Source organism: Anas platyrhynchos, chromosome 23 (genome assembly GCF_047663525.1).
Source record: "Anas platyrhynchos isolate ZD024472 breed Pekin duck chromosome 23, IASCAAS_PekinDuck_T2T, whole genome shotgun sequence".
Taxonomy (NCBI): Eukaryota; Metazoa; Chordata; class Aves; order Anseriformes; family Anatidae; genus Anas; species Anas platyrhynchos.
The window spans coordinates 3,149,926-3,175,757 of NC_092609.1; the positions used below are offsets into that span (position 1 = coordinate 3,149,926).

At 45.0% G+C, this 25,832-nt stretch overlaps 1 protein-coding gene and 1 long non-coding RNA gene across 7 annotated transcripts in view; one reads left to right on the forward strand and one right to left on the reverse strand.

The window, feature by feature from the left end:
- The window catches only part of LOC139999303 (uncharacterized), a 44,362-nt gene that overhangs the window by 2,979 nt on the left and 15,551 nt on the right, over positions 1-25,832 (forward strand). For 2 of the 5 annotated variants that reach the window (XR_011804701.1, XR_011804702.1), the window contains exons 2-9: positions 2,831-2,949; positions 11,733-11,774; positions 12,524-12,615; positions 13,342-13,458; positions 13,987-14,076; positions 16,919-17,106; positions 17,199-17,257; positions 19,095-19,608. This is a non-coding gene — a long non-coding RNA (uncharacterized lncRNA). The remainder of the gene's footprint in view (positions 1-2,830; positions 2,950-11,732; positions 11,775-12,523; positions 12,616-13,341; positions 13,459-13,986; positions 14,077-16,918; positions 17,107-17,198; positions 17,258-19,094; positions 19,609-25,832) is intronic. The other 3 variants (XR_011804704.1, XR_011804703.1, XR_011804705.1) reach the window with 3 other exon arrangements.
- On the reverse strand, positions 653-25,167 carry ADRA1A (adrenoceptor alpha 1A). Of its 2 annotated transcripts, XR_011804700.1 has the most exons (4): positions 24,680-25,167; positions 21,715-23,343; positions 6,249-6,826; positions 653-5,699 (listed from the first exon to the last, which is right to left on the reverse strand). XR_011804700.1 is itself a non-coding variant. In XM_038167045.2 (3 exons), the coding sequence occupies exons 2-3, from the start codon at positions 22,622-22,624 to the stop codon at positions 6,306-6,308; spliced, it is 1,431 nt and encodes a 476-aa protein (XP_038022973.2). In that variant the 5' UTR covers positions 22,625-23,343; positions 24,680-25,166; the 3' UTR covers positions 653-6,305. The 2 variants fall into 2 exon arrangements, 1 of the variants encoding a protein (XP_038022973.2); XM_038167045.2 differs by having other exon boundaries at positions 653-6,826; positions 24,680-25,166.

Genomic DNA, 25,832 nt, shown 5'->3' on the forward strand with positions numbered 1-25,832 from the left:
GCTCTCCTACAATACAAAATAATACAGGGCAAATGCTTATTCTATGTCAGAGGAAGAACAGGTCTGTAAAAGAAGCAGGGGAGCAATGCTTGTTGTTTTTTCCTCTTGCAGTTTTTCTCCCTAGTTTCCCTGAGACCTAGGGTGAAATTTTCAAGGGTTTCACCAGTGACAACTGCAGGCAGGGCTCTCAAAGTTCCTAGTGTATCAGCTGTTTTGGAAATCTCTTTCCTTCTCTGTTTTCCCTTTATAAATCATGGAAAATAGTCATTCAGCACTGTCTTTCCCAAAGAGGATTTACATTCTTGGGTTGACAGAGATTGTTCTCTTAGTGTTTGTTTATAAGGGATACAGCAAAATGGACTGGATTTCATCTGGGACCTGATGTTTTACTATAAGCAAACTGAACGAGCATGGTAAGGACCAGTCTCCTTTCAAATTGTTTTGGGAACTCTAACTTCTTATAGAAGAAATGACAAGTGTGATTCCTTTATTTTCCCTGTACCTCACTCCCACTAAAACCACTGAGATCAACAGAATCAGGAGGACTCTACTTCACCCACCTGATCCTCTACTTGAGGGATGTGTGGTAAGGGAAAGGTCATGTACAAATATTTAAATATAAGAAACAAAACCAGGCAAACAAACCTGTGGCTCACATGTCACAAAGTGCACGTTCCCCCCCAATAATTTATTTGTTCACTGAGCAATATTTCATATACATTCAGTTTTGCTCAAGGAAATGACCAGTATGACTGTTCAAACATGTTGCATAATAAACAACGGGCCTATAAAAACAGCATATACAAAATTCAATGACATCGGAATACCAGAAAATGCAGTGCCCATTTCAAGAAATGTCTTTAGAAACCATTGGCAGCCAAATTTGTACAACATGCAGGCGAAATGCTGCTGCAGACAGAGGAGAAGTAAAACATTTCTTGCAGCCAAAGGCTGGCTAAGCAAAAACGAACAAACAAAATAAAACTACACCAGCTTGCAACGACTCCCACAGTCATAACATAAGTACAATCAAGTATTTAACGTTATTCAGCAAAGATATTGTACCACAAAACAATGATGCTGCAATTATTAGCTGAGTGGAATTGCTGTCTAAGTGGAAATCTGCTGAAATGCAGGCTGCTGTTTTTTCTTCAGAAAAATGACCAAGTTTTGACAGTAGAAATGCAGATCGATCCAAGAAGGTCTTGTCATTCAGTCTGGTATGTGGAGTGCTGGAAAATCAGTTTTGCTTTTTGATAGAAACACTTGGGCATTTTGACTCTGAAAAAGATCCGAAGGTATCGTGATGCTAAAGGAGAGGAATTTTTCCGGCTGGATTTAAGCCTAACAGATAGCAATCTACATTAACTGGCCCTTTGAGCATGTTGTGGAACCAAAAGACATGTTATTTCTTATATTTGCTCACAATACAGAGCTCTCCTCTTTAGCAATTCATTTCCCCTTAGCTCATGCTTGCTATTTTTCTCCTTCTCTGCCAGTATGAGAAATATGCAGCATGTTCTGCGTCGAAGGCCTGACATTTTACTTGAATCCCTAATACAAATGCTTAATCTCCTCCTGGGAAATAAGTGATTCAATTATGTTTATCAAGCTGCGTGGAAGATCTTGCTTTAATGCATCAGAAACTCTCTTGTAGTGCCTCGGATTTTCATAATGCTGCCGTACATGAAACAATCTGCTCGTGAGTGCCTTCAGGACGCAGGTGGTTGTGTTTCTGGATAGGGAAGGTTTAGTTTGGTGCAGCGATAGGAAAAGACAGGATTAGTCTGGTCACAGGGTCTACCCTTCATCCCTGTCTCGTTGTAATTAGGCAAGAAGTGGAGTAAACATTGGATGGGTTCATTCATAAAAGCGTTAGCTGGCTCCTGGGCTTCTTGGGAAACAACTTGAGGGCTGATAGGGTGGTGAGAATAATGAGCTCCGAGCAGAAGGATGACTGGAAGTAGGCATGAGGAATGCAGAGAGAGAGCAGGGAGCACAAAGCCGCCTCCTTCCAGCAGCTCTCCGGGAGCTCTGGGGGGCCTTTTCCTTCTAGCAAACATCGATGCTGCCTGGGGAGGTCCCAGATAGGCCTGGAGCTTCTTGCAACGTCTTACAGACTGGCTTTGCTTTTTGGCACTGGTGTTGGAAGCAATCATCCCGAAATAACTGGTGCCAACAGCCTCTCCTACCGAGTTGGTTTCCAGCATTGTCTTACTCATCCAGCAGGTATTAAGACAGGAAGGAGGGTAAAGGCACCTCTGAATTGGATACTGAGTTAATTACCAAGTGTGGAGTCACTATGGGACAGCTGAAATCTTCCTTTGGCAATCACCGAGTCACTCTGCTCACGCTGGAGTTCTTAAAAATCCATTCAAACATCAACATCATTTAACATGAGACTGACAGGCATGCCTAGGACAAGCAACTTCCACTTCAGTAAAGCAATAAGAGCTTTCTTAACCAACTTCAGTTGCTTTAAGGTACTACAGCCCCTGTTACCTTTCATTTTACCTATGATGATAGTGGCAAGGCAGGGGGCAATCTCTTGTGCTGCTAGTGCTTTTTGTACAGACCAACCTTCAGACTCTGGGGCTGTAACTTTTCCACCAGTGCCAAGATCACTTTAAGTAACAGAAAAATCTGGGCTGGTTAAATATGCACTTATTTCCCCCCCTATAACTCCTTCTACAGCTTTTGAAACTTGTCAGTCCAAATGTCCATCAAGATGACAAGTGCCTGTGACCCTACTTTGGGGAGGGAACCGGGCGGTTTTCATGCAGGAATTCTGAGTGACCCAGACAAATCGGGTGCTTGTTTTTGCTGGCAGATGAGACAGCAGTGGAGGTGCGGCCAGGACCAGGCATGCCTGATGCAGAGGTCCCAGTGCTTTTCAGCGACACTGGACAAAAAGAGCTTCTTTACATCATTTGATGATAGACAAAAAGGGTAAGGATTGAGACCAAGATTTCGTTATTCTAACCTCTGCCTCTCTGAGGCAGGAGCACTGCTCCTGTCCCCGATACCAGGCGGTGCCACCAGCACGCTGACTTCTTTGCACTCGCTTCAGATTCAAATTATCACTGCTAAAGATCTGCTCCACGAGCAAATGAGGAAGCCGTTTGTTCTAACACATGGGTAGCTCCACAACAACCCCTTGCCTGACACCACGAAACCTCAACAAATCTAAAATTACAAGAGCTGCTATGTAAAGTGCTGCAGAGGAGAGAGATGGCTTGCATGACCTTGTTGGTCCAAGCTATAAATAAGGTATACAGATGGGGTTAGGCAGCAAGTGCCTGCAGCAGGGATACCAAATCTTCCTCTCTTTGCTCACTTTAATGGGTGTTTTCAAATGTTTCAGAGTTCAGGTTTTCTTCAAATAAGTGTCCCACGTATTTGAACCCCGTGAGACTGAAAACCTTGGCTACGAGTCTCATGTGACTTTGTTATGAGATTTCCAGCTTTTCTGCTTCTGGTCTTGGCTTGAAATACCATGAGAATATTTTTTCGTGGTATTTCAACACTCCTGGTTTCAAATCCTAGGCGTTATTGAAAAACCTGAAGAAAAGCTTGAAGGGTGGGGTAGGTTTCTTATTTAAAATAAAAATGGGGTAACACCACAGTCTTGCTGTCTGTGAATACCTGCTTTTGGAAATAAATAAGGGTTTGAGTCTAGGGCTTGGACTTGAAGTCTTCTCTAATTTTAACCTGTTTGGGACATTCTGTAGCTTTCTTACCCAGCGTTCATATGAGAGAACAAACATATTTGCTTAAGTCAATCAGCTGAGCTAGATAGTTCGTTCGTCCAAGTAGAAGTGCTGGAAGGTGCCATTTACTGGCACACCAAACACAGCACAACCTTAATGGGCTGAAAAACACCGTGCTTCCAAACTCAAGTCTCTTCTCCATGTCTGCAGGACCGCTGCAGGCTGGGCTGGGGGATATTAGCTTTGTGTTCCCTACCACTGTGTGCTCACTTATTTGAAGGCTTGGAAGTCCTCTGCCTGATGTGACTTATTAGCACCTGAAAACACCTATGAGATGTATATCTGAGGCAGCGAGTGCTGCAAGGAAAATGGACAGGGAGGTATGGGACCTTTGTAGGTTTTCTGTTGTGTAATAGTATTACACAGTAATTTTAATGCATTGAGAACAGGGCCAAATGAAGGGGAAACTCGCTAGCTTGCCTGGCCTCCGTGAACTGGTTACATAAAACACAGCCTAAAGTTCATCTACGCTGTTCTTTCACCTTGAGCTCAACATTTATTTATGATGGGGGTGCCTTGTTAGCATCCTGGCCATGTAAAACAACGTTTGTATCAGTAAGAAGTGCATTTACGCTCTGAGGTTGCTTCCAGGATTGTGCAAAGCAAGAGTATTGCAAGAACTCTAAGCGTTGGATTTTACTTTTTGCAAGTTTTCTGGTAATGTTCTAGCTGCAAACATGTTTGCAGGAGGAAAGAAACCTCATTCATGCATAAATAAAATGCGGAAAACTGAAATTCTCTTGATGCTGGAGACTCACTACTGAGAGAGAGATGAATAAACAAAGATTCCTTATCAATATGACTGAGGTGTCCTTCCAAGGTCCTATCCTGTAAAAGTTAAATTATCTGAAGCCCCTTCCCTTCCCAAGCTAGTAGATATTCAGCACGGTGCAGGATCTGAGACATGAGTAAAAGCTTGTGTCTTGTTTCAAGGAAACTGCATTCTTACTTGGCAGGCTCAGGAGGAGTTATGTCAAGAGCTGCTTATTTCTAATGTTGTACAGAGAATTCCTCCCACTATTTCTTCCAGATGCTGAGCGGCTTATTTATTTATTTATTTGGATTAGTTATATTAAAATATAACATGCTTCCAAATAGCTTTTCCCCCAAATTCCCAAAGGAAGGCCCTTTCTCATGAGGATGTACATCCTTAAGTCAGTTAATGAGCTTAACTCCCACTGCTCTGAAGAGGGATCAAGTTCCTGACTTCGTGGTACCAGGGTCTCTTGGAAGGCTTAGGGCAGTTTGCACTGGAGGAGGCAGAAGAGGAATGTGGTGTGACAATGGGCAAGGAGACAGCAAAGCATCAGCTCTATCAGCTCTTTTCCAGCGATGGTGGCACTGCGGTACCCTGGGATCTGACTAGTGCAAGCACCTGGGCAGGGAGTTTTTAAGTTTCTAAGTGGTCCTCTGCTGGACTTGGATCAAGGAGAACAAATGGCTGAGTGGAAGTGACCTCTTCGAGCCTTATTTGATGATTCCTTACCTAGTTTTGAATTTTATCGGACCCACATCAAAGCGCAGACACCCTCCAAAGAAACCTAGCACGCATGCAAATTTTCGTTTGGATTTGGATGGGGATTTCAGGGGGTTGTACAAAAAAAAGAAAAGTTCCGGCTTGTCTCTGAAGCTAGATGGGGCGCAGCCACTTGGACTGAGTTTCTCTTGGCAGTGGAATTTACTGAAATCCACAGCACCAAAGGAAACTTTGAACGGCTCCAAGCAGGGCAAGAGCCGAGAGAGTTTTGCTGTGCCCTGTGATTTGAAGTTGCTGCCTTTCCGGACAGCTGGAGGCCCAGCAGCCTTGTGGCCACTGCAGAACACCAGATCCCCACCTGGCACAGCTCAGGGATGTCCCAGTTGAAGATGTAATCCAAAGAGCTGCCTGGCCTCTTCAGCAAGGGGTGTAGGACCTCGCCAAACCGGGACCTGGAGATGAACAGAAGAGGCAAGACATGGTAGGAACTCATTCTTGTCCACAGTCCCTTAACAAAAAGTAAGCAGAGATCTGTAAACACTGTCCCAAGACCTGAGCCTCCCGACCTCAGTTCTCCTGGCTGTTAAATCAATGTTTATCTTTTTATTATTAAAAAGTCACAGAAGTGGCTCTAGACTTGGAGCTGTCTGAAAGCATTCATGCTGAAATCAGTACGGGAACTTTGTAGTTTGCTCTTTCTCCATCCTTGCACCTAAATCAGAGCAGTTGGCCTTTACAACAAGGGAATAGAGTGAAAAATCAGGCCTTTAAACATCAGGCAAATCACTTGCAGGGGCCAGTCTTACGGAAGAGCATAGTGTGCTCACCATCCACTGAAACCATTCACTGTCTTTTAGGCCCTTTGGTCAGGTCACAGCACTCCTCAAAAAATTTGTCATTATTTAATGGTACTCTATTCATTTCACCCAACCCCATTCAGCTGTCATAGCCTCTACTTCTACTTCCCAGTAAAAAGAGCAACTTCCAATTAAAAGAGCAACCTCCTGTCTGCAGAGCCACAAGTTTGCCAGCCTGCCCTAGTAGGCACGTTGAGTCCTTTAGACATCCTCCCCGTTTTCGCTGAGGGAGATGGTATGGATTTTAATGGTTGGCACTTTACAATTTTCGTGGGCCACGTTCCCCGAAGTGCCTGCACAGCAGCATTCCTGGAGGAAACCTTTGCTTTTCACTTTGGCAGCGGTGCAGCTAGACTTGTCCTTAGAAACTGTGTTTTTTGTAGGCATGCTTTGCACGGCAGAGAATATCTTCCATTCGCAGACCCCATCGGACTTGGAGATCTTATAGAAGGTTTCGCCTGAGCCAACAGGGATACGGACCACACCTTTGCCACTTTCCATGCTTTGGCTAGCGGGATGGTTGAGGTTGAAACTTGGGGATTGCTTCTTTGCTGCGTGCTTCCTCGGGAGGCACTGCGCTCTCAGGACGTTTTGGAACGCTTTCTTAAACTCTTGACTTGAGCACGGATAGATGATGGGGTTGATGCAGCTGTTTAAATATCCAAGCCAAAATGTTATTTTAAAAAGCGTGTCCGGGGGTTTGATTGCAGGAAAGAAAGAACCTAAAATGGAAAATATACAGAGTGTTAAGGCAGAGGCAATGAGAAATTGCAGGTAACCAAAGAAACTTAAACACTGGAAAAAAATAAATAGGATTCTGTTCTGTCTTACAAAATTTATGACTCAAAGCCTAATTCCTGCAGGAATGAGTCTTTCAGAATGTATGATGTTGTGCAATTACATGGATGTTATATCAGAGATCAATTCAATATTCAAGACATCTACTTCATTAAACAGGCATTGTATTTACCCAGTTACAGCCAGAGAGCCAAGAGGACTGATATCAAGTGATAAAGGGAAATTGCTTCCTCCAGGACTCTTAATTCAAGGTTAGTTAGCCAAACAACAACCATGACATGGAAGTCATCAAAAGGGGTTTCAAAGGGCAATAAAACCACACCACTTCAGAATCTGAGAGAGTGGATTACTGGGTTGACTACATTACAACCAAAAGCCTTAGAAATGATAAAGTGGTGGGTACTCATTTTCCCTTAAGCCTTTTTGGGCAAAAAAAATCCACGTTTTTCTTTCTCATGGCATGCATCTAAAATTCGGAGAAGTTAAAGGAAAGGTTCCTTCTTATGTCAGTGAACACTGAAGAGGGTCTGAAACTGGAATATACGGGAAACTGGTATATACTTGCAAGCCCATCTCCCAGAGATCTTTCAAAGAGCAAGAACTTAGGTGGCTCCTTACTAAGGAAAGTCCTGTGGGCCTTCTCATTCTATGAAAGGCAGGACAACATCAAAAAATATTAGAAACTGTTTGACAAAGGTTGTTCAGCAAATCAGTGACAGTCATTGATGATGCACTTCTTAGTCCTCACTGGCACAACAGTCAGCTTCAAGTCACCATGCCAATTGAAATGGCATTGCTAACAGCCTTTTGTTAAAGCACATTACAGTACACGAGTGATAATGTAGGATTTCATCCTATAAGAAATCTGCTGATTTAAAACCTTGGGAACGTTTTCCCTAACGCAAATGTTTGATATTTTGTTTAAATACAATTTGAGTGCCTTGCTTCTTCTATAAGCAAGTTCTTCACTTTGAATTGTTTGAATAGGATGTCAGTAAACACTTAAGAGATTTCCTCCTGGAGAGATGTTACTATAAAACTGTATTTAGGATATCAAAGAGTCAACGCTGCTGCTGCTTACGGAGAATTGTTTAGAAATTTGTTGCTTTTCCTGAATGACACTGGAAAGCAGCCATTGTAACAAGATCCTTTAATTCTCTTGTTGGTACTTCTCTTTGCTTGGAAATAAAAACAGTATTGTCTGAATGTGAATGAGACAGAAAACAAAACTGCGTGTGATGCTGGGGGAGGAATAAGTGATAAAAGCGCTTCTAAGACACCAGTCCTGTCAAATGGATCTAGAACGAGAAAAAGAGAAAAATATTTCCCATGTGTTGTCAAGGGAAAGACTGTTACTTACTTTCCTATATTAAAAAAAAAAAATCCATCACTCCACTCTCAGTAATTAGCTTGGATAGCAGATCTTGGGCATGGGAAGCAAAGTCATTTCCCAGAAAACATAACTGGCCTGTTTTGGCCTTTATAATCAGGTGTGTCATAAATGGATCTTCTAGCACTGACCTACGCTTTTTTTCCTGCTTCCCCCCAAAAATCATAAGTTGTGCATGCTGGAAGAAATGCTGGGGAAGATTTTGTCTATACATTTGTCATTCTCTGCAGTTTACCTATTTTCTGCAGGCAGCTCCTAAGCTTTACACGGATCGATCTGTTTCTTGGACCTCCAGTGACTCTGGAAAAGCTAATAATGTAATCAGGGAGCCTCCTAATTAAATTCCGAGAGCTGCCGAACTTCGCTTTGAGTCTTTTGCTTCCCGTCTTTGCCAAGCAAAGCTACAGCAAGTGCAGCGAAAGCCAGAGAGGAATTCTCAGGGTGTTTTTTGCCTGTGTGAGAACGTAGCAAAATATTGCCTGCACCGGAGACGCAAATAGTGCAGGGTGATTAATGGAGCGCTCCTTCTGCTTCTGCTGAGCATGGTTTGTGCTGCGTGGAGCAATGCTGTCTGCCCGTGGCACCGGCTCGGAGAGGCACTGGTGGCCCCAAGGATGTGCTGCTGTCACCGAGGTCGTGCCGCTTATCCCTGGCTTTGGAGCAGTCCCCCAAGACGTGAGCTGTCAGGTGCACAGCGTTGGAGCGGCCGCTGCTTTGCAGGGAAGTGAGTCACAATACCCAAAGGCAACGCACAACGTACCAAAGAAGCTTGCTCTTTGTATTCCAGCAGCTCAACCTCGGTTTTCAGCTCCAGGTGCAAGCTGGGCAGCCAACGCGAGCTCGCTGCTGGCTAGGTACACCACTTTCACTATCAGTTTCAAAGCTGGCAAGTGTTTTAAGGCCAAAAAAATGTTGTGCTAAAGACAGCAATTGCTATTTTGCAGATTAGCACAAGCGAGCAGGCACGTCTCAGCAAATTACTGCCACTTTCCTGTAATGAAAAACAACTAAATAAGCTTCTCGGAGAACTTTCTGGCTGAAGCCGCTGGCAGATGAAAAATACAAAAGGTTTCGAAATGCCCAAATCCCGCTCAATCGTCGCTTTATTTCTTCAGTTAGGTGCAGTGTATATCCACTGCTTCCCCATCTCGTATTAAGGCAAAAGGTGAAACAAATCTAGGTTTAGGGAATCAGCAACGTGAGGCTGAGTGTAAAAATGGGTAAACAATAACAATTCCTGTTTGCTGCAACTTCTGGCTCCCTTTAACTGGAATGCAAGTGCCTTGCCAAAGCCTGCTAAAAATAGTAAAGAGCCAGTGTCAGACTCTGTCTCTCTTTTTTTTTTTTTTTTTTTTTTGGGGGGGGGGTAAGAGAGAGATCTGCATGCTAATTTATTAATGTAACCATTTTTGGTTCATCAGTGTAGGGATTTGTTGCCTTGGAACAACGCGCTGTCAGAGAAAGGAAAAGAAAACGAAGGAGCTTTAAGAGCATACGAACTTTGCTAGGGTAGGTCCCATCACACGCTGTCATTAACTCGTTCCTTCCAGAACGGATACGACTCACGTTTGGGGACAGTAGCTTTTCTCTGCCCTGCATTTGGTCGTGCTAGTCCGTGATGTTTCACAAGTTTAGACCAGCTAAAGCTCTGCCTACAGGCTTCGTTATAACTGTGTGGTGTCCTGTAAATGGTCCTAGTGCCAATAGGAAGAAACATGGTCAGTGGAATCCTGGTGGAACTGGGGCTGGAACTGATAGTAAAATTAGAGTAGAGATACTGTGCACCTTCTTCTTGCTAATGCCAACAACTTATTCATCTCCCAGAGCCGTATAAATCAAGGTCTGTTTGTCTAAACCTTGAGCCGCTGAACTGTTGTGTAGGGCAGAGAAATTATTTCACCTCCTGTACAGTGAGCCAAATCCTTCTGTACATTGCAGGACTGTAGCAAGGAGCTATGGGTACGTTAGTATTTGTGTAGTGCCTCGACTGAAGTCTGGTGTCCTCTTCAAATGGCCCCAGAAAGCAGTGCAGACACCTGGTGAGCTCTGTAGTTCAGAGCTAACCTAGCTTATTTTGTTCCCTGGCAGAATATCTGGCAAAAGGGGGAAAATATTGTATTCCCCAGGTCCTCGAGGGACCACTGTGCCTCCCACAGGATATTAGTAACGTGTTCTTTTCTTCCAGGAGTTTAAAATTCAGTAATGTTGCTGTCATGATTGATACCAGTGGTGGATGTATCTGGTAGCAAGTAGGAGTGATTTCCAAACAGCGCTGCTGAGCCTGGTGATAAAGGATTTTGTTCAGTGAGCAGAGACATCTAACCAGGCTGTGGCTGGCACTTCAAGTCAGACAAGGTCAAAGTGGAAATGAAGCATGGGTGGGTTTTTGTTTGTTTGTTTTAACAGTGGCTGTGATTAACCATGAAAGAAAATAACAAAGCAGAGTGGTGAATTCTCTTTTTTTTTTTCTTAAGGTATTCAGTATAAGGTTGTCTGTTTCCTACGTAGCAGTGAGGCACTACAGAGAAAGCAGGTGAAAACCTTTGGTCTGTGACATACAGGACAGTGAAGTAGAAGACCTCATTTGCCTTTGGGCCTTTACAATTTGTAAGTATGGAGGTATTGTATTGTAAAATTAATAAAACCAATTGAAGTCTGCTTATAGAAGCAATCACAGAGGCTGTGCCCCTCTTCTAGGGGGCAGCTAGCTCCTCACAAACTCGTTTCCAGCAAAGCTTTGTTGGCACAACTCATCCACCCTTGGGGCAAGCAGTTCAGAGACCTCGGCCATCCAAACCTTGGCCACTGAGTGGCTGCCAATTAGTGTCAGCTTGGATTTGGACACTTGCCTACTAATAGCCAGGGCAGAGAAAAAAGAATTATAACAGCATCTGAAGAGCAAGCTTTCCAAATCGTCTCACTCTAAACTGGATGTAACCTTAGATTAATCCAGTGCTGCCACCCAGGTATCCTCCAGTAGAGGCTGGATGGCGAGCAGTGGCTGAGAAGTGGAAAGATTTTTTACTTAGAACTAATTCTTCACCCTATTTGCAGGCCTTAATGTCTTGCCTGGTTACACTGTCAGGGATGAACTAGTGAATAGTGGCAAAACCGAATACAGTTCAGAGTTTTCCTCATCCATTGTCCCTCTACAGTTTGTGCTGGAAGAGAAGTAAAGAAAACTTCAACAGAACCCTTAATGCCTTTGACTGTATATTGACTAAATGATGCTTGAATCCCTGCTTTGTTTTCAAAAGGTTGAGAATTTTCAAGTGTCACTAGCACAATGGAATTGTTTGTTAGATGAAAATTAAATAACCCAGAATGTATTATTAGCCTCCTGAGATCCTTTGCCATTAAGTATTTCATCACTCTCCCCTGAAAATGTCAGGATTGCGTTCCCGTCCCTCATCATTTATTTTCCTGTTTGTGAACTTCAGGTTTCTTCAGATCTGCCAGAGAAGTTTTCCCTGCACCTCCCGGTGAGTAAGTGCCAATTCAGTCACAACGATGTAATTTGACTTTGTCGTTAGTCACAAGTTACAGAGCTGCTTGATTACAGGTTGTTTAAAAGCCAGTGCTGATGTCGGGCGTCACTTCACTGACGGACAGCACAGAGGGATTTAGAAGCTCCCAGGCTTCAGAAATTTGTAGTGTTTACTCTGTATTGTCTCCTTTGCACCACAGGAAGAAGATCCTAGAGTTTTTATGATCTGTGGACCTCACTGTGTTGTTAAAGTCCAGCTCCATGGCTAAATCTTGCAGCTCTGATTCGGTTCACTACTTTCTTTCCCTTTTTTGTTGCGTGTCACTAATGTTGTGGTTGAGTCAGAGCACAGGAAAAGGCAGACAGGGTGGGATGGCTCCAGTAGTGCTTGCAGGAGATCAGGGCTGTACCCAGGTGTGCTGAGGAACCAGCACCAACCTGCAAAATGGTCACGGCCTCGTATTCAGAGCCTGCAGGGAGCAGCCACGTGTGGTACCGGTGCTCATTGTGAGCAGAGAACCACCCAGTGCTGCTAGGGCTGTGTTCTTAGGACTTTAGGAGTCCAAAAGGATCAGGGAAAGTGCATGTTTTATACCTTGCTCAAAAGTCTGAAATCTTAACATGTCTTGACTGGCACCTGGGAAATATTCCTCTATAATCACAGCAAATTGAAAATAAGGAGAGTGGTGTGGTTTGCAGAGAGGCGAAGCTAAAATTCAGGTCCTGTAATCTGTCCTATTCCAGAGCAATTGCCCTAAAGACCCCGAGGATGAAGCGCAGAAGAGCCCTGATTTTCTCCCACGGACTGACTCTACCAGGGACTCTCTGGATCTCTCGTGAGTCTGCCCTACTAATGTAGATAAATGTGCTTCATCGGGGGTTCCCAAGCTCAGTGTTAGCGTTGAACTTTATTCCGTGAGACTGGCACTCTATCCTGCGTCTCAGGTCAAACACAGACCACCCCATAGGAAGTATATTTATATATACATACGTATAAATATATATGTGTATTGCTGCAGACACGTAGCAGCTGCACTCTGTACATATATTCTGACCCAGCACGTCTCGCCCCACAGCTCCCTTATGGAAAGTATCTTCTGTGGGAACAGAAATGGGATCAAAAAGCCCTTCAATAGTAGGAAACGCTTCTGGGTTTTGTATAATCAAATTAGGGGAAGAAATGCAGAACAGTGGTTAAGTATCAAGTAAGAAGAGACACGAGGAAGGGTAAGAGCCTGCATCTGGTAAGGCTTAGACGTTTACAGCCAGCATATCCCAGGACCTGGAATTTGGGGCTGATTCAGGGGGGAAAAGAGAATGACACTGTGCTTAGACATCCCTAAAATGCAATAAACAGCCATAGAAAGAGGAATGAGAGGTTGTTCCTCTTCGCAGGACCTGAATTCAGATCTCTGGGGCATTCAGTGGGGTGTGGATGTTTCTCCAAAGGAGACAGATGGAACAGACAGAGAACTGGAATGGGTCAGTCTGGGAATGGTGCTCTGATTATTTGGATTTTTTCAGCCCTAATTTATGCTCTGTTTCATGTCGTACCCACTTAGGATGGATGATATTTCTGGCAAAGAGCAAACATCTCATCAAGCAACTATTTCCAGATTCACTGTGCGCAGATGCAGATTTAAAAAGCAGATAAAAAAAAAAAGAAAAAACATGGGAAGGTAAACCGAGATTTTCTTACCTGTGTCAACTTAAATAATAACATTGCTTAACAAATCAATCTAATTGCCAGTGAAATTCTGGCTCCCGCGCTGTCACTGCAGTGGAATGGTTCTGGCTCTCATTGCTAACATTTTTACGACATTTGATATTCCTCCCAAAGTCCTAGCTCCCGGCGTCATGCATTTACAAGAAAACTTCAGCTTTCATTTAAAAGTTTAAAAAAAAATCTGATGGTTCAGGGGATAGTTTGAACAGATTAGTCTATCTCAGCCTGTCTCATGATTTTGTCACTGTGTGACTGGTGGTCGTGATTTTTGGAGTCTTTGGGTATAGCAACACTGGAATTACACTCCTTAGCAAGAGCTGAGTGTTTAGCCCTCGTGCATCCAGATTGGAGACAAAGCCTGAAATCTGCTGGGTGGGGTGGCAGAATTACTCATCACCTTTCAATCACCAAATTCTAAATGGCACCATGATGTTTGAGAGGAGAGCGAGTGAAAAGTACATTCGTGGTTCATTTATTCCAGGAGTCTGATGGTGGTGACTACAGCAAGCAAGAACATTTTGAAGACAAGGACGAGTCTCCCTGACGGGTAGTTCATGCTGGAAAGCCATAGGTATGAATCACGAAATGTAGCACAACTCACTCCACATTCTCTCTCTTGTTTTCAGCTTCAATGGCTATTAATATTAGCATTTTTTTCTGCTCCTTTGCTGGATTATGAGTCAGTGGGACATAACAGTTCAGGATGTGATAACAGCAGAGAACTGTTGGCCATGGGGATGTCAGTGGTATTTTTGCCATTGGCTTCAGGGTGGCTGTTATCAACCTAGGGCAACAAGGCCTTTGCAGTCTGTGTTTACAAAAAACACCCCTTGTGATTAGGCAAAAAACTTGCCTCTTGACTCTTCATGGCTTATTTTCTCCCTGTTCAATGACTTAACACACACGCTCACACACAGCCATGTTCCATGACTCAAAGAGTGTTAAATACCCTTTTTTTCTCTAACCTGTGGCTGTCACTCCATAGAATAAGCTGGGGCTTTATTCTATTTTTTCTTTGTTCTTTTTCCCCTTTATTTCTGTTTTCCTTTTTGTCACCGAGGGAACACACTGAAATGCTAATGAAGGGAATCTAGCTCGGAATATTCCCACCGTGGCTGGAATTCAGCGTTTTCTAATATAAAAACTATTGTTGTCCCAGCTTTTATTCATTTTACTTTATTATGTTATTATCAGCTGAACAATGAAAAGAAAAAAGCCTTTAGATCCTAGCTTCTCAGAGTACTGGATGACCGAGCCATGATGATATCAAGGGAGGGCTCGGGCTGCTTGCCTTACTCTGCCTTCCAAGTAAAAGGGTGGGAGGGACAGGAGCATCCTGTGCCTCTCTTTACTACTACAAGACCATATGGCCGATTCTACAGAAGAAAAGGGGTGATTCGTGAAAAGTTTTATTTACCTTCTGTGCAGAGAAATGCCAGGATAACGTATTGCAGTCCCATTGTGCTTCCCTGGAATGCTGGTACAATTGCACACAATTCTCCCCCCCAGGAAAACTTTTGCTTGCTCTTTCTTACTTTCCCCATCAGCAAATTTATTTCCTCTCCTGCCATGTAAACACCTTCACTTTGACACTGCCTTCGCAGGATAAGACAGCACCAGCCACTGTGTCAGTATCATCAATCAAAGTGATCTCGATTCTATGGGACATTGCTGACTTGCTGTTCAGCTCCTGCAGTTAACCTGGTACTGAGAGATCCCAGCTCATTTCTGAATCTCCCAGCATCCTAATTCCCATTATACCATTGGTTAAATGATGGGGAATGGATGAATGCCTCTAAAACACCTTAAAAACCATGTTTAAACTGCTCCCGGTTTCTCACTCAAGTTGGATCCTGTCTGTTACTCTGAAATGATGTTCCCAGTTTTTGCTCATTAAAACACTGCTGTCTGCAGGAGTCAGCAGGTAGGGAGCAGGGAGCTGCACAGTGTGAATGTCAAGACAGCAGCAGGCAGTTGAATCCCTGCTATGATGAGATACAGGCGAAAGCAGAGATCCCCACTGTACTTCTCTGGCCCAACTCTGTCATATTCTGGCTGCTGGTGACAAAGGAACATGGCCCAGAGCCCAATTACTTTGCCAGCAAGTGGGCAGGGTGGAGGATGGCTCATCCCCAACCAGTGGGAGCTGATCAGACCGTGTTCTGACAGGAGAACTTCTGAATCGAGACTCGGATGATCCTGAAAAGAACAAGAGGCCAGCAAGCTGTATCTGATGGTTTTTTTACTGGTAACAAAAATCAGGTGGGTCCTTGAGGAAAATTTGGGATATTCAACACCCTAATAGACAAGTGGGAAGCTTTGTATTGTCCCAGCCTTGCAACGTAGAGGAGGACAGGTCAATTGTGCCTTTGCCAGCATGATTAAGGTAGATGAATTTCCGTATCTGATAGCTTGTAAACAGCTGCAACTTTTTTTTTTTGGCATGTCTGGTCACCTTTGGCTTCCAAAAGGAAGTTCCCTATTTCCAGCTGAGCTGCCTGGGTATGAACTCATACCTCTGGAGCCCAAGAAAGGTGTTAAAACGAAATCAGCCACCTTATTAGAGCATATTAAAGTTATGATACCTATAACAAGTGCAACCCTCACAGGGAAACAGATGGATAAATCCACCAACCTCCAGCTTTTGGTGCATGTTCCCACCCCCTACCTGAGACATTGCATCAGTGGCAGAGAGAAAATTGTGTTTTATGCTTCTGGTTTACCTCTAGTAAAAGTAGGCAGTTATCCTCCTGGACTCCAGTTCAAAAAACAACCACAAAACAGTAATTAGAAACCAGCCGCAGACGGGCACGTAGGCAGGATTAGAGGATTCCCTTGACAGGGCTTGTGTCAGTTCACAAGACTAATTTACTACTCTAAATATCCTCCAGCGTATCCTCTTTTCTGCTCTTCTTCATCTTGAGAATGATTGACAAACACTAAAAGCCTCGCTTGCCCATTTCAGTAGCCTGCATTGTAATTTCCCCCATGGCACCCTGGATCACACTTTCTCTTTTGTCTTCTCTCTGTGTCTGAAAGCAGCAGCCACAACCAGAGAGATTTAAGCAAGCTTGCCATAGGAAATGGACAGCAAACCAGGCTCACAGGTCATTAGGATGAAGCATCAATCCTAACACAGGCCTGTTTGTGTCGCACCCGAACCCTTTTTCATTATTCCATCAGTTCTGTGTTTGTTTCATCTCAAAATGACCTCTAGCTACTGTTATCTCTGATGCTGAGAAGTAACCTGAAAAGTTCCCAGAGCAGCTCTGGGAGCCCCGCTGTCAGGTGTAACCTCGTCCTCAGCATCACCTTGCAAACTAGTCCCATCGCTCGGGGAATGCGCTCAACTTCCAGACTCGCCTAGTTCTGAGCAGTTCTTTTCACGTCTGTCTGTCTATTTCCCTTTCTAGGGACTGCAAGAAGAAAACAAACCAACCAACCGAAAAAAAAAAAACACAGAGATGGAGGAAGCAGGCTGTTATTGTAGCACTGCGGCGTGCCCCAGCCCTAGGTGCCCCAACCAGCCTTAACTGCCCTGAGGAGCCTCATCTGGGACCTCTACCAGGACCTGCCCAGTGGCCCAGGATCTGCACAGAAGGTCAGGCTCCTCTCCTTGCTCCAACCTGAGTGCTGTAGGGAGGCTCAGGCTTGTCCTTTGCTCGCTCTGCTTTGTTGCTTTCCATTTTTGAGGTGGTTTCAGGACATCAGCTGAACCTGCCGGTGATGCCACCTCTGCTTGCTTTGCTCAGGTACAGTGAGGACATGTTTTTGGTGGGGATGTGGCTGCTGCCTGCACTGTTGTCACCCTGGATCACCCTCCCTCAGGGAGCAGCCCTGCCTTTGCTGCTCCTTGACATTCAAATTCCTCCAGAAACCTGTTCTCAGCTTTCTATTTCGGCTTCAAGCAATCCATAGATTTGTTGGAGCCTCAGAGATCGTGGTTGCTCTACGATAATTATCACTAATTTAAAAAGCAATATTGATTCATTTAAGGCATCTTTTTTTTTTTTCTTGCTCTTAAAGAGCTTTGGTAAAATGTCAAACATTTGTGTAGAGCAGCAGGATTTTGTTTTTTGGCTGCATCGAAAACAGAAGTTTTGCGATGAGAAGGTTTTGACTAATTTAGGAAAACTAAAATGCAGTTCTGTTGCTCAACAGCCTTCCTTGCTAGGTCACAGAGCTTTGTTTCCTCCAGTGAAGCAGCGCCTCGTGGCTCGAATACACGAGTGCGTGCAGTAAAATCCCCTGCTCGTGCTGGATGAGTGGGGTGCTGTAGCACAGCTATGTCTTGAGCAAGAAGCCAAACCCAGGCTGACTGCAGCGCGGCCAGCACTGAAGCTTTTAGAGCTGCTCTGGCTACATGGATCACGCAAGGGGTTGTTAGCCAGGGAAGCTCATATGGGCTGGCAGTAAGTGGCTCATAAGTGGCTAGCACTTGGGAACGTGGTCGTGAAGTCTTGCTGAAGAGAAATAATGGTCAAAGTCAGAAAAGGAGGCAATGGATGTGGTAGATAATTGGGAGTAAAAGCCACAGAGTGGACAGGGAAGTGTCCTTTCCAGCCACCTTATCTGGAGGGCCGAACAGGCTACCTGCACGGAGTAGGGTGCTCTCACAGTCTGTCTGGAGCAAGCAGCAGTCGTGCTGAGTAAGTGTTACACAGAGAAAGTATTTTGAGTTCCTAAATAGGCCAGTAATCTATTCAGCTGATTAACTTATTCTTCTGCTGAGTATGTCCCTTCTACGCTTATCCTTATAGAAAAGGTTGATGCCTAGTATAGAATAAAGAAAGTTGGGTGGATACACCTGAAAATCTGCTTGGGAAGCAATTGCAGAGAGCTGTAGATGCCTGCAAACTTCAGCCTTTCTGTGCAACCTAATACAAGCACTGAAGTGTTAGGCATGGTTCCTCTTAGGCAATGACATTTATAGGAAGAATCTGTGCAGAATTTCACAGCTTTTTCTGTTTTTTTGGAGGAGGATGTAATAGCAATTCAAAGGAAGATTAGCAGAATAAAGAGCACTTCACCCTATCTGACTTCGACTGCTGCAGGGCAGACAGAACCTGGACTTACTGAGAACAGATATCTTTTATAGATGCCACTGCATGTGAACAAAGGACCTCACAGTTCATGCTGTATCTCAGATGAAACCCCTATTTAGGTGTTGTTACATCCTAACCCATTTCAGTCAGTCTAAGCCTGCCCTAAACTATCAAGGAAAAAGCATCTCTTGTTGCACTATGAAAGTAGTGTGTCTAGAGAGGAACTGAGATTTAACTAAGGGAATACAAAGATTGATTGCAGATTTAATTAGAACTTTCCTAAATCCAGGTAAGTTTTGTTAAATAATTCGTGAGGGTATGTTGAATTCAAAGAAGCTCTTAAGGGAAAGCTTTGAGTCTAAGAGCAAGTCCACTGGCCAGAGCTGAAGCAGCAGATGGAGTGCATGCAGCAGTGAAAACCTGACTTCTACCAGGGGAGGTCATCTGTTTGGACACTCATTTTACACAAGTTTTGTGAAGGCTGAGTTTGCACTCCGGCATGCAGTGAAAACAAATCTTAACCTCATTTATTTTCATGCGACAGGATTATCATTCCCTGGCTTGCTCCACAAGCACTGAAGCCAAGTGAGAAGGTGTGTTGGACTTAAAGCCTTTGCACAGCCCCTTTGCCTGGAATGAAACTCCATCCAAGAAGGTACGAAAGACATTACTCACACAGATTGCCACTGGCAGTCTTACACACTGATTTCAATTAAGGTATTATCTCGTGGCAGGGAAACTCAAGTTGTTTCTGCAGTTATTTCAGTAAAACCTGCTGATCTGGGTGTTGTACCTTTATTCCACTCCTGATATCCTTCTGTTACTCTTGTACTCCCCATAAATACACCCCAAAATTTCCACCCCTGTTTATAACGCACCTGAGCAAGCCAGGTGTTTCTTGTTTTACCTCAGTTCTTAGTTGGTGGAGCTGATGCTAATAGATGTGGGGATCGTGAGCATGCTGTAAATAAACCAGTAGTGGTTCCTGATCTGGGAACAGCTGCTGCATAGAGTGGCAAGCACCTGCCAGTCACCTGAAGGGGATTGTGTAGCAAAGGGTAAGAATTTCTGTCTCATGGGGCATCCTTCACTCATTTGCTTCTGGAAGTCTACAAATAGCTGAAATGACCTAGAGCAGCTGATGGGACTATTTATGCATCTGTCTCATTACAAAAAAAACGCTGCAGGGCTGGGCTTTTGCACAACAAAGTTCTTGTTCTCCAACTGGCTGTATCACGAGCTCCTTGACTGCTACTGGCTTCAGCAGCAGAGAGGGGAGTGCTCTGTGCAGCAGAAAGTCAGCCCTCTGGAGCTAATCTGCTGTGTGATCCTCGCTGGACCACTTCCATTACCTGTGCCTGCCTTTGCCTGTCTGCAGGGTAGATCTGAAAATGCTTATCTTTTTGGGAAGTGTTCTGCCTTGTAGAGATGTAGAGTGCCATATAAAATCAGCTGTGGATGAGTTTCTGGTTTGGGGTGAAACTGTCTGCTTCAGGATGTTTTCTTGCTTGTTTTTGAAGACTTCTCTTGCGCCACTTGTCTGTTTATTTTTTATTTTTGGTCTCTAACAACAGTAACAAGTAGGTCTTGAAAGACTTGTTAAAGGCTTTAAAACTAACAAGACAAGAAAAACTAATAATACAGAGAAACTAACCTCAAGTAAGTTGCCTTATAAGGGATCAAAGAAAGATGCAAAGCCAGTCTCGAATCAAGAAAATTTCTTAAATCCAAAGCAAATTAGCAACAGCTCTGTGTGGGCAACCACATTAGCAAACGAAAAGTGTGTTTGATGCGTTCTCGCAAACCCTTTTTGGGTATGTTTCAGACATCTTGGCAACCAGCATTCCAACGTGCTGACATCCTGGGCAGCATGAGCCAGGCTTTTCAGGGCTCCCCCTTATGTAACATCGACATCTCAAACTCCAGCACTTCCCAGCATTGACCAGCACAAAAGATTCTCTAGTGTTTGGTTTTTCAAGTGGCAACATTAGTGGCAGGTTTTTGTGAAACAACCTGGTGTTCTTGGTAAATCCACTAGAGGTTAATTGAAAGAGAGCAGATTTTTATAGGGTTAAAAAAAATAATAATCCCTCAAATCTTTCTTTTAGTGCTTAGGTAATGCTGATTTTTTTTTTTTAGTTGTGCACATTGTTCCACTACTAGCTAAAACTTCTATTACTTGATTTTTCCTCTACAGCGTAAGCCTTTCCATAAGAAAAGCTACCGAAATTGAGCAACTCAGATTTAAGGTTCTGTGTTTCAAAAGCTCGTATTTAGTAGAGTTCTGCACAGCAAACTTTAGGGCAATATGCCACATACACTCAGATATAGGTATAACATTAGTATTCTGCTTTTAAATCCCGAAGTCTCATCAAAGGTGACTGAGCAAGGTTTAATTAAAATTCTAATTACTTTATATTTCAGTGATAGCAAAGCAGAACAAATTTCTCCCCTTTAGAATTGTAACTGGTGAATAAATATTCATAGTCAGTGTGATGGCTGAAGTGGCAGCCAGCGTTTGGCCAGTGGGCGCCGTGGGTTTCTGCATAGGATGCGAGCCAGAGAAGTGTAAAATTAGTTTGAAGGATCCTCGCTGCTGTGTTGTGACTGGCCAGATGATAAATTAAAGAACATATTCGTTTGGAATATGGTGTTTCGTGGTGTGAAACCTTCTGGCAGGAGGCTGATTATTCTGCATAGTGGGGAAGCAGGTGCGAGCGCTTTGGGAAATTTGGTCCCAAGGCTGTAAACTGCTGCTTTGACCCTGAATACTTTTATGTCTTGACCTTTTACAAATTTTTATCACCTGGAAAACTGGCCGCAAACTTAAACACACACATAAAGGTACCATTCCTATAGCAGAGTCGGTCAGAAATTAGTCTTAGTTCTGAGAGAATATTTTCTATATGGAAAAAGGCTGTTAAGATCTGTTCCATTATTTCAGAACTTTGTGCTTCCCTTTCAAACCCAACAAAGCATCTCTGGCTCAGACTTTAATTTTTCACGTTCACCGTTTCGTGCTGGGGGATGTTTTGATTTTTTGACAGCTTTCCAATGGAAAATGATTCCCTCAGAGCTTTTCTGATCAGCTCTATTGTACGCAGGCCAAAACACGGCCCTCCCTTCAGGGAAGGTGCCCTACAAGCGGATTTCGCGTTACTTACCAAGAGGCATGACTACAAAAAATGGGAGCCAGCACAGAACGAAGCATCCCACAACTATTCCCAGGGTCTTGGCAGCTTTCTTTTCCCTGGAGAACTTGAGGAGGCGCACCGAGAAGTGGTGCTTGCTCTTGGGGTTGGACGCGGACCCGCTCGTTTCGCGAGTGTTTTTCCGGTGGATCCGTAGGGTCACTTCTTCCGACCGAGATCTCTCTGTCTTCAGACCGGAGCTGAGCCCTTTGTTTTCCCTTTTGGCCACCACGTACACGCGGCAGTACATCACCAAGATGATGGTGAGGGGGAGGTAGAAGGAGCCTAGGGCAGAGAACAGCACGTAGCCAGGCTCTTCGGTGATCTGACAGATGGTTTCGTCTTCCGGGGCTGGCTCCTTCCAGCCAAAGAGAGGTCCGATGGATATCACCAGAGACAGTGCCCAAACGCACAGCAAAGCCAGGAGGCCTCTCTTCTCTGTCACTATGCTGGGGTACCTCAGCGGGTAGCTCACCCCGATGTACCTGTCTATGGAGATGATACAGAGGCTCATAATGGAAGCAGTGCAGCAAAGGACGTCGACGGCTGCCCAGATGTTGCAGAAGATTCTCCCAAAGGCCCAGTAGCCCAAAATCTCCATAGTGGCTGAGAAGGGCAGGACAGTGGAAGTCAAGAGGAGGTCGGCTACAGCCAGGTTAATTATGTAATAGTGGGTAACGCTCTGAAGATGCCTGTGGCAGGCTACAGAGAGGATAACCAGGATATTGCCCAAAACCCCAAAAACGATTAATCCCCCTAGAATAACACCGAGCAAAATGGCCTTGGAAATGTTTACGGGCCCCACGGAGTGGGTGCAGTTGGAGCAGTCAGATGAGTTTCCAGGGAGGAAGACCATGGTGAGTGGCTGACAGTGTTCATGCATGCACTTCACTCCCTTTTCGGGTAAAAAGAGTGATGAGATCAGTTCTCAGAAAGTCCTACAGGCGACATTTGCCTGGCTTCGCTGGGGAAAAGAGTTTCTAAGAAAGTCTTGGAAGTGCAGCACCAGGATTAACAAGAAGGATCCAGAAACAGAATAGAAAACCTGCTTTTATCGCTAAGTTCTCGCCATCCTAGCACAGTTAATAGCCACCATTTCAGTCAAATTTAACCCCTTTGGCATTGTTCTTGGGGTGCAGAAGTGAGGCTGAGGCTCTTTCTCCTACATCCCAGGGTAGTGGGATGAGAAGGATTGCAGGAGGAATTACAGCTTAAAGTCATTTCTGCCTTCTTGGCAAGATTCAATGTTTAAGTACCATAAATATTCCAAAGGGCCTCAGATTTAGGTTTCTCCTAAGAGGAAGTCACTGATGCTTTAATTGCGTTGCCTTAGTCCTGAGCCCATTTTACAAGTGCCTTAGCAGAAACCTGGCAGGGTGAAGGCTGCTGCTGTCTGCTCGGCGGTGTCATTTGAGATACCTGCCACCACTGGTCCTCAGGGGCTGAAGGGTCACTCAAAGCCTCTGCATGCCGTGGAACAGTTGGCACCTGGGCCACGAATAGAAGTTGGTTTACATCAGCTTCTGGCTTGCTCTGAAGGGGAGAGTGTGGTTTGCCATGTGAGTGACGCAGGCTGTTGTGCTCCTTTCACATTATCACCCCCTGCAAGAGACAAAGACACAAACAATGTGTTTCCCAGAAGCAGTGCTCGCTTACTGCTATGGTTCCCATATAAGAATAGAGCGGGAAGCTATTTTAGGGAGCCTTCCTCAGGCTGGCTCCAGCCAGTGGAACCAACCTTTTTCAGCCCAGCATTGTTTAACAACTGAGGGACCAACGTGCAGTTTGTTGCCTGAATTTTCTCCCCAGGCTCTCAGCAGAAGCCTGTTGTCCTGTAGGGACAGCAATCAATCCTAATTATCAGTTCACCTGCAGAGAGCGGCTCGGGAAGGGAGAAACCCGCAGGACGCAATTCAGGACGACAAACTGTGCAGCAGGTTTGTAAGTCCAGAGTTTAACCTGAGATGTATTTAAGTAACCCCATTACCCGTTGAGCTCCTCGTTAGTCCAGCTGAACAGCCCATTTTAGGAATCTATAGGGAAAAGCGGTTTCTGCAAAGCTGAAGATGTTGCAAGGAACAAGTTTCCTACTGAGTGGCACAACATTTCAGAGGATCTGGAAGCCAAGCTCAGCCTCAGCTGACTAAATATGGAGAAAGGGTACATCAGATGGCAAAGTGAGAGTAAGCCTGGGAACTGAGACACGGGGGGTACGGCGGAAAGCCACAAGTGTCAGCTGAAAGCCCTTCACAGCAATAAGATGTGGATATAGTGCTCCCATCCCAAATATTGATCAGATGTCTGGAAAAACCACCACTAAGTGTTCTGGTTAAGTCTAAGCTAAGGTAAGGCTCTGGGAGTAGTAGGAGGAGGTCTTTCAGATGAAGCCCTCCTGTTGCTCCTTACGCAAACACCGAGCAGCAACAACTGCCATGCAGCTGAGTCCCCAAACTGCATTTTCCTCCAGGCAAAGAGGGGCTGAAGCAAGTCTGACTGCAAGCCCCGAAATGCCCAGTTTGCAAGCAGGGGGCATGGGGGAGGGGAGATAAAAGGTATTCCACTGTGGGAATTTGCCTTCCTTGCAGTGAAACAAAATTGGACTTTTGTATTTTCTTTTCCACAAGAGGGAATGAGTTGAAGAATAATTCCCAGAAAGGCAACAACAGATTTCAGTCTGCACATCAATGAAAAGTGGCTAGCACTGAGCAGCTGTAACCACTCTAACCGTGGTCGGTACAGGTGGACAAGAAAATTAAGAAATGATCCAACTTGCTTTTTAAGCACAAGAAACAAAACTTCCCAGCAAGCCAAGGAGACAGAGCAAAAGAATGACAGATCCATGCCCCAACCCCAGCAGATAACATCCCACCTGCGGAGAGAGAAGGCTCAGAGCAAGAGCACGTCCCACGCCCTGCTGCCTGCCCCGCTCCACACTCACCTCTTAGTCTCTAGAAGGCAGCACAGCTCCTCTCAGCATCTGGAAGGGAGATTCACAGCACAGCACAGCACAGCAGGCTCCTCTCTTCACGCAGAGATGGGACTCTGTGCCTGCAGATCCACTGCCTCTCTCCCTCTCTCTCTCCCCCCTGGCGTTTTGGTGACTCAGCCTTGCTCTGCTCCCCTGGCCCCCGGTGCCTGTGCGGGGTCTGGCTCCAGCATCCCTCAAAGCAGCCTCCCCAGTTGCGGTGCTCAGCTCCACGCTGTCAAGGAGCAGCAGTAACTTTACAGCCCTGCTGATGTAGCAGGCAGTATCCTTGCCATTACCGTAATCCCCTGCCGTCCCCGTATTGCTCCGAAAGGAAGAGCACGGATCTGCTGCCAAGTGGTGCGTGCGGGGTGGTTTTTTCCATGCAAGCTCCCAGTTCCAGCAGAGATCCCACCGTGGAAGCCAGCTAGGAAGCTCCTGCTTGCGGGCTAACAAGTAAATCTTGTTGTGATACAGAAAGAGAGTTGTTTGCCAGATAAATGGAGGATGAAATAAAAAAAAAACAAGGGGTGCAGCCGGGCTGAGCACGCAGTCTGCACGCTGGGACAAAGTTCTGGGGCATCCAGCACAGCTAACCTGGAAGTGGGGGACAGGGAAAGCATGGAGAGGTGGGCACTGACGATTCCTCCTGTTTTTCCTGCTTTGTTTTAAGGAGAGTGAGAGCCACTGGCATGATTTAAAATAGGAAGATTATAACTATTAAAGCGTACGGTTAGGGAAGCTGAGTGTGAAGCATCTTGGACACAGTGTGCTTTGGAGGGGAGGTTCGTTTCTGCGTGGTTCTTTCAGATGCGTTTTTTAAAAAGTGCCCTGAGTCACTGGTGATGAACAGATGAATATTAAGCAGGTGGCCTGAAGTGAAAGGAGGGGAGCAGAAGACAGATAAGGATTTGACAGCTGGGAGAAAGCCATCCTGCAGCCTCAGGGGTGAGCCACGTGCCAGTTTCCCCACACCACCCCATCCACCTCCTCATCCTGGGCAACAGCCCTGAGAGGAAAGGCAGGGTTCATGTTCCCTGAACTGAGACAACTTCAAATGTGATGCTCAAATCCCCCAGGAGAGCACCAGGTGAGGGCTGGCACCACGAGTAACCCTTTTCCCTCC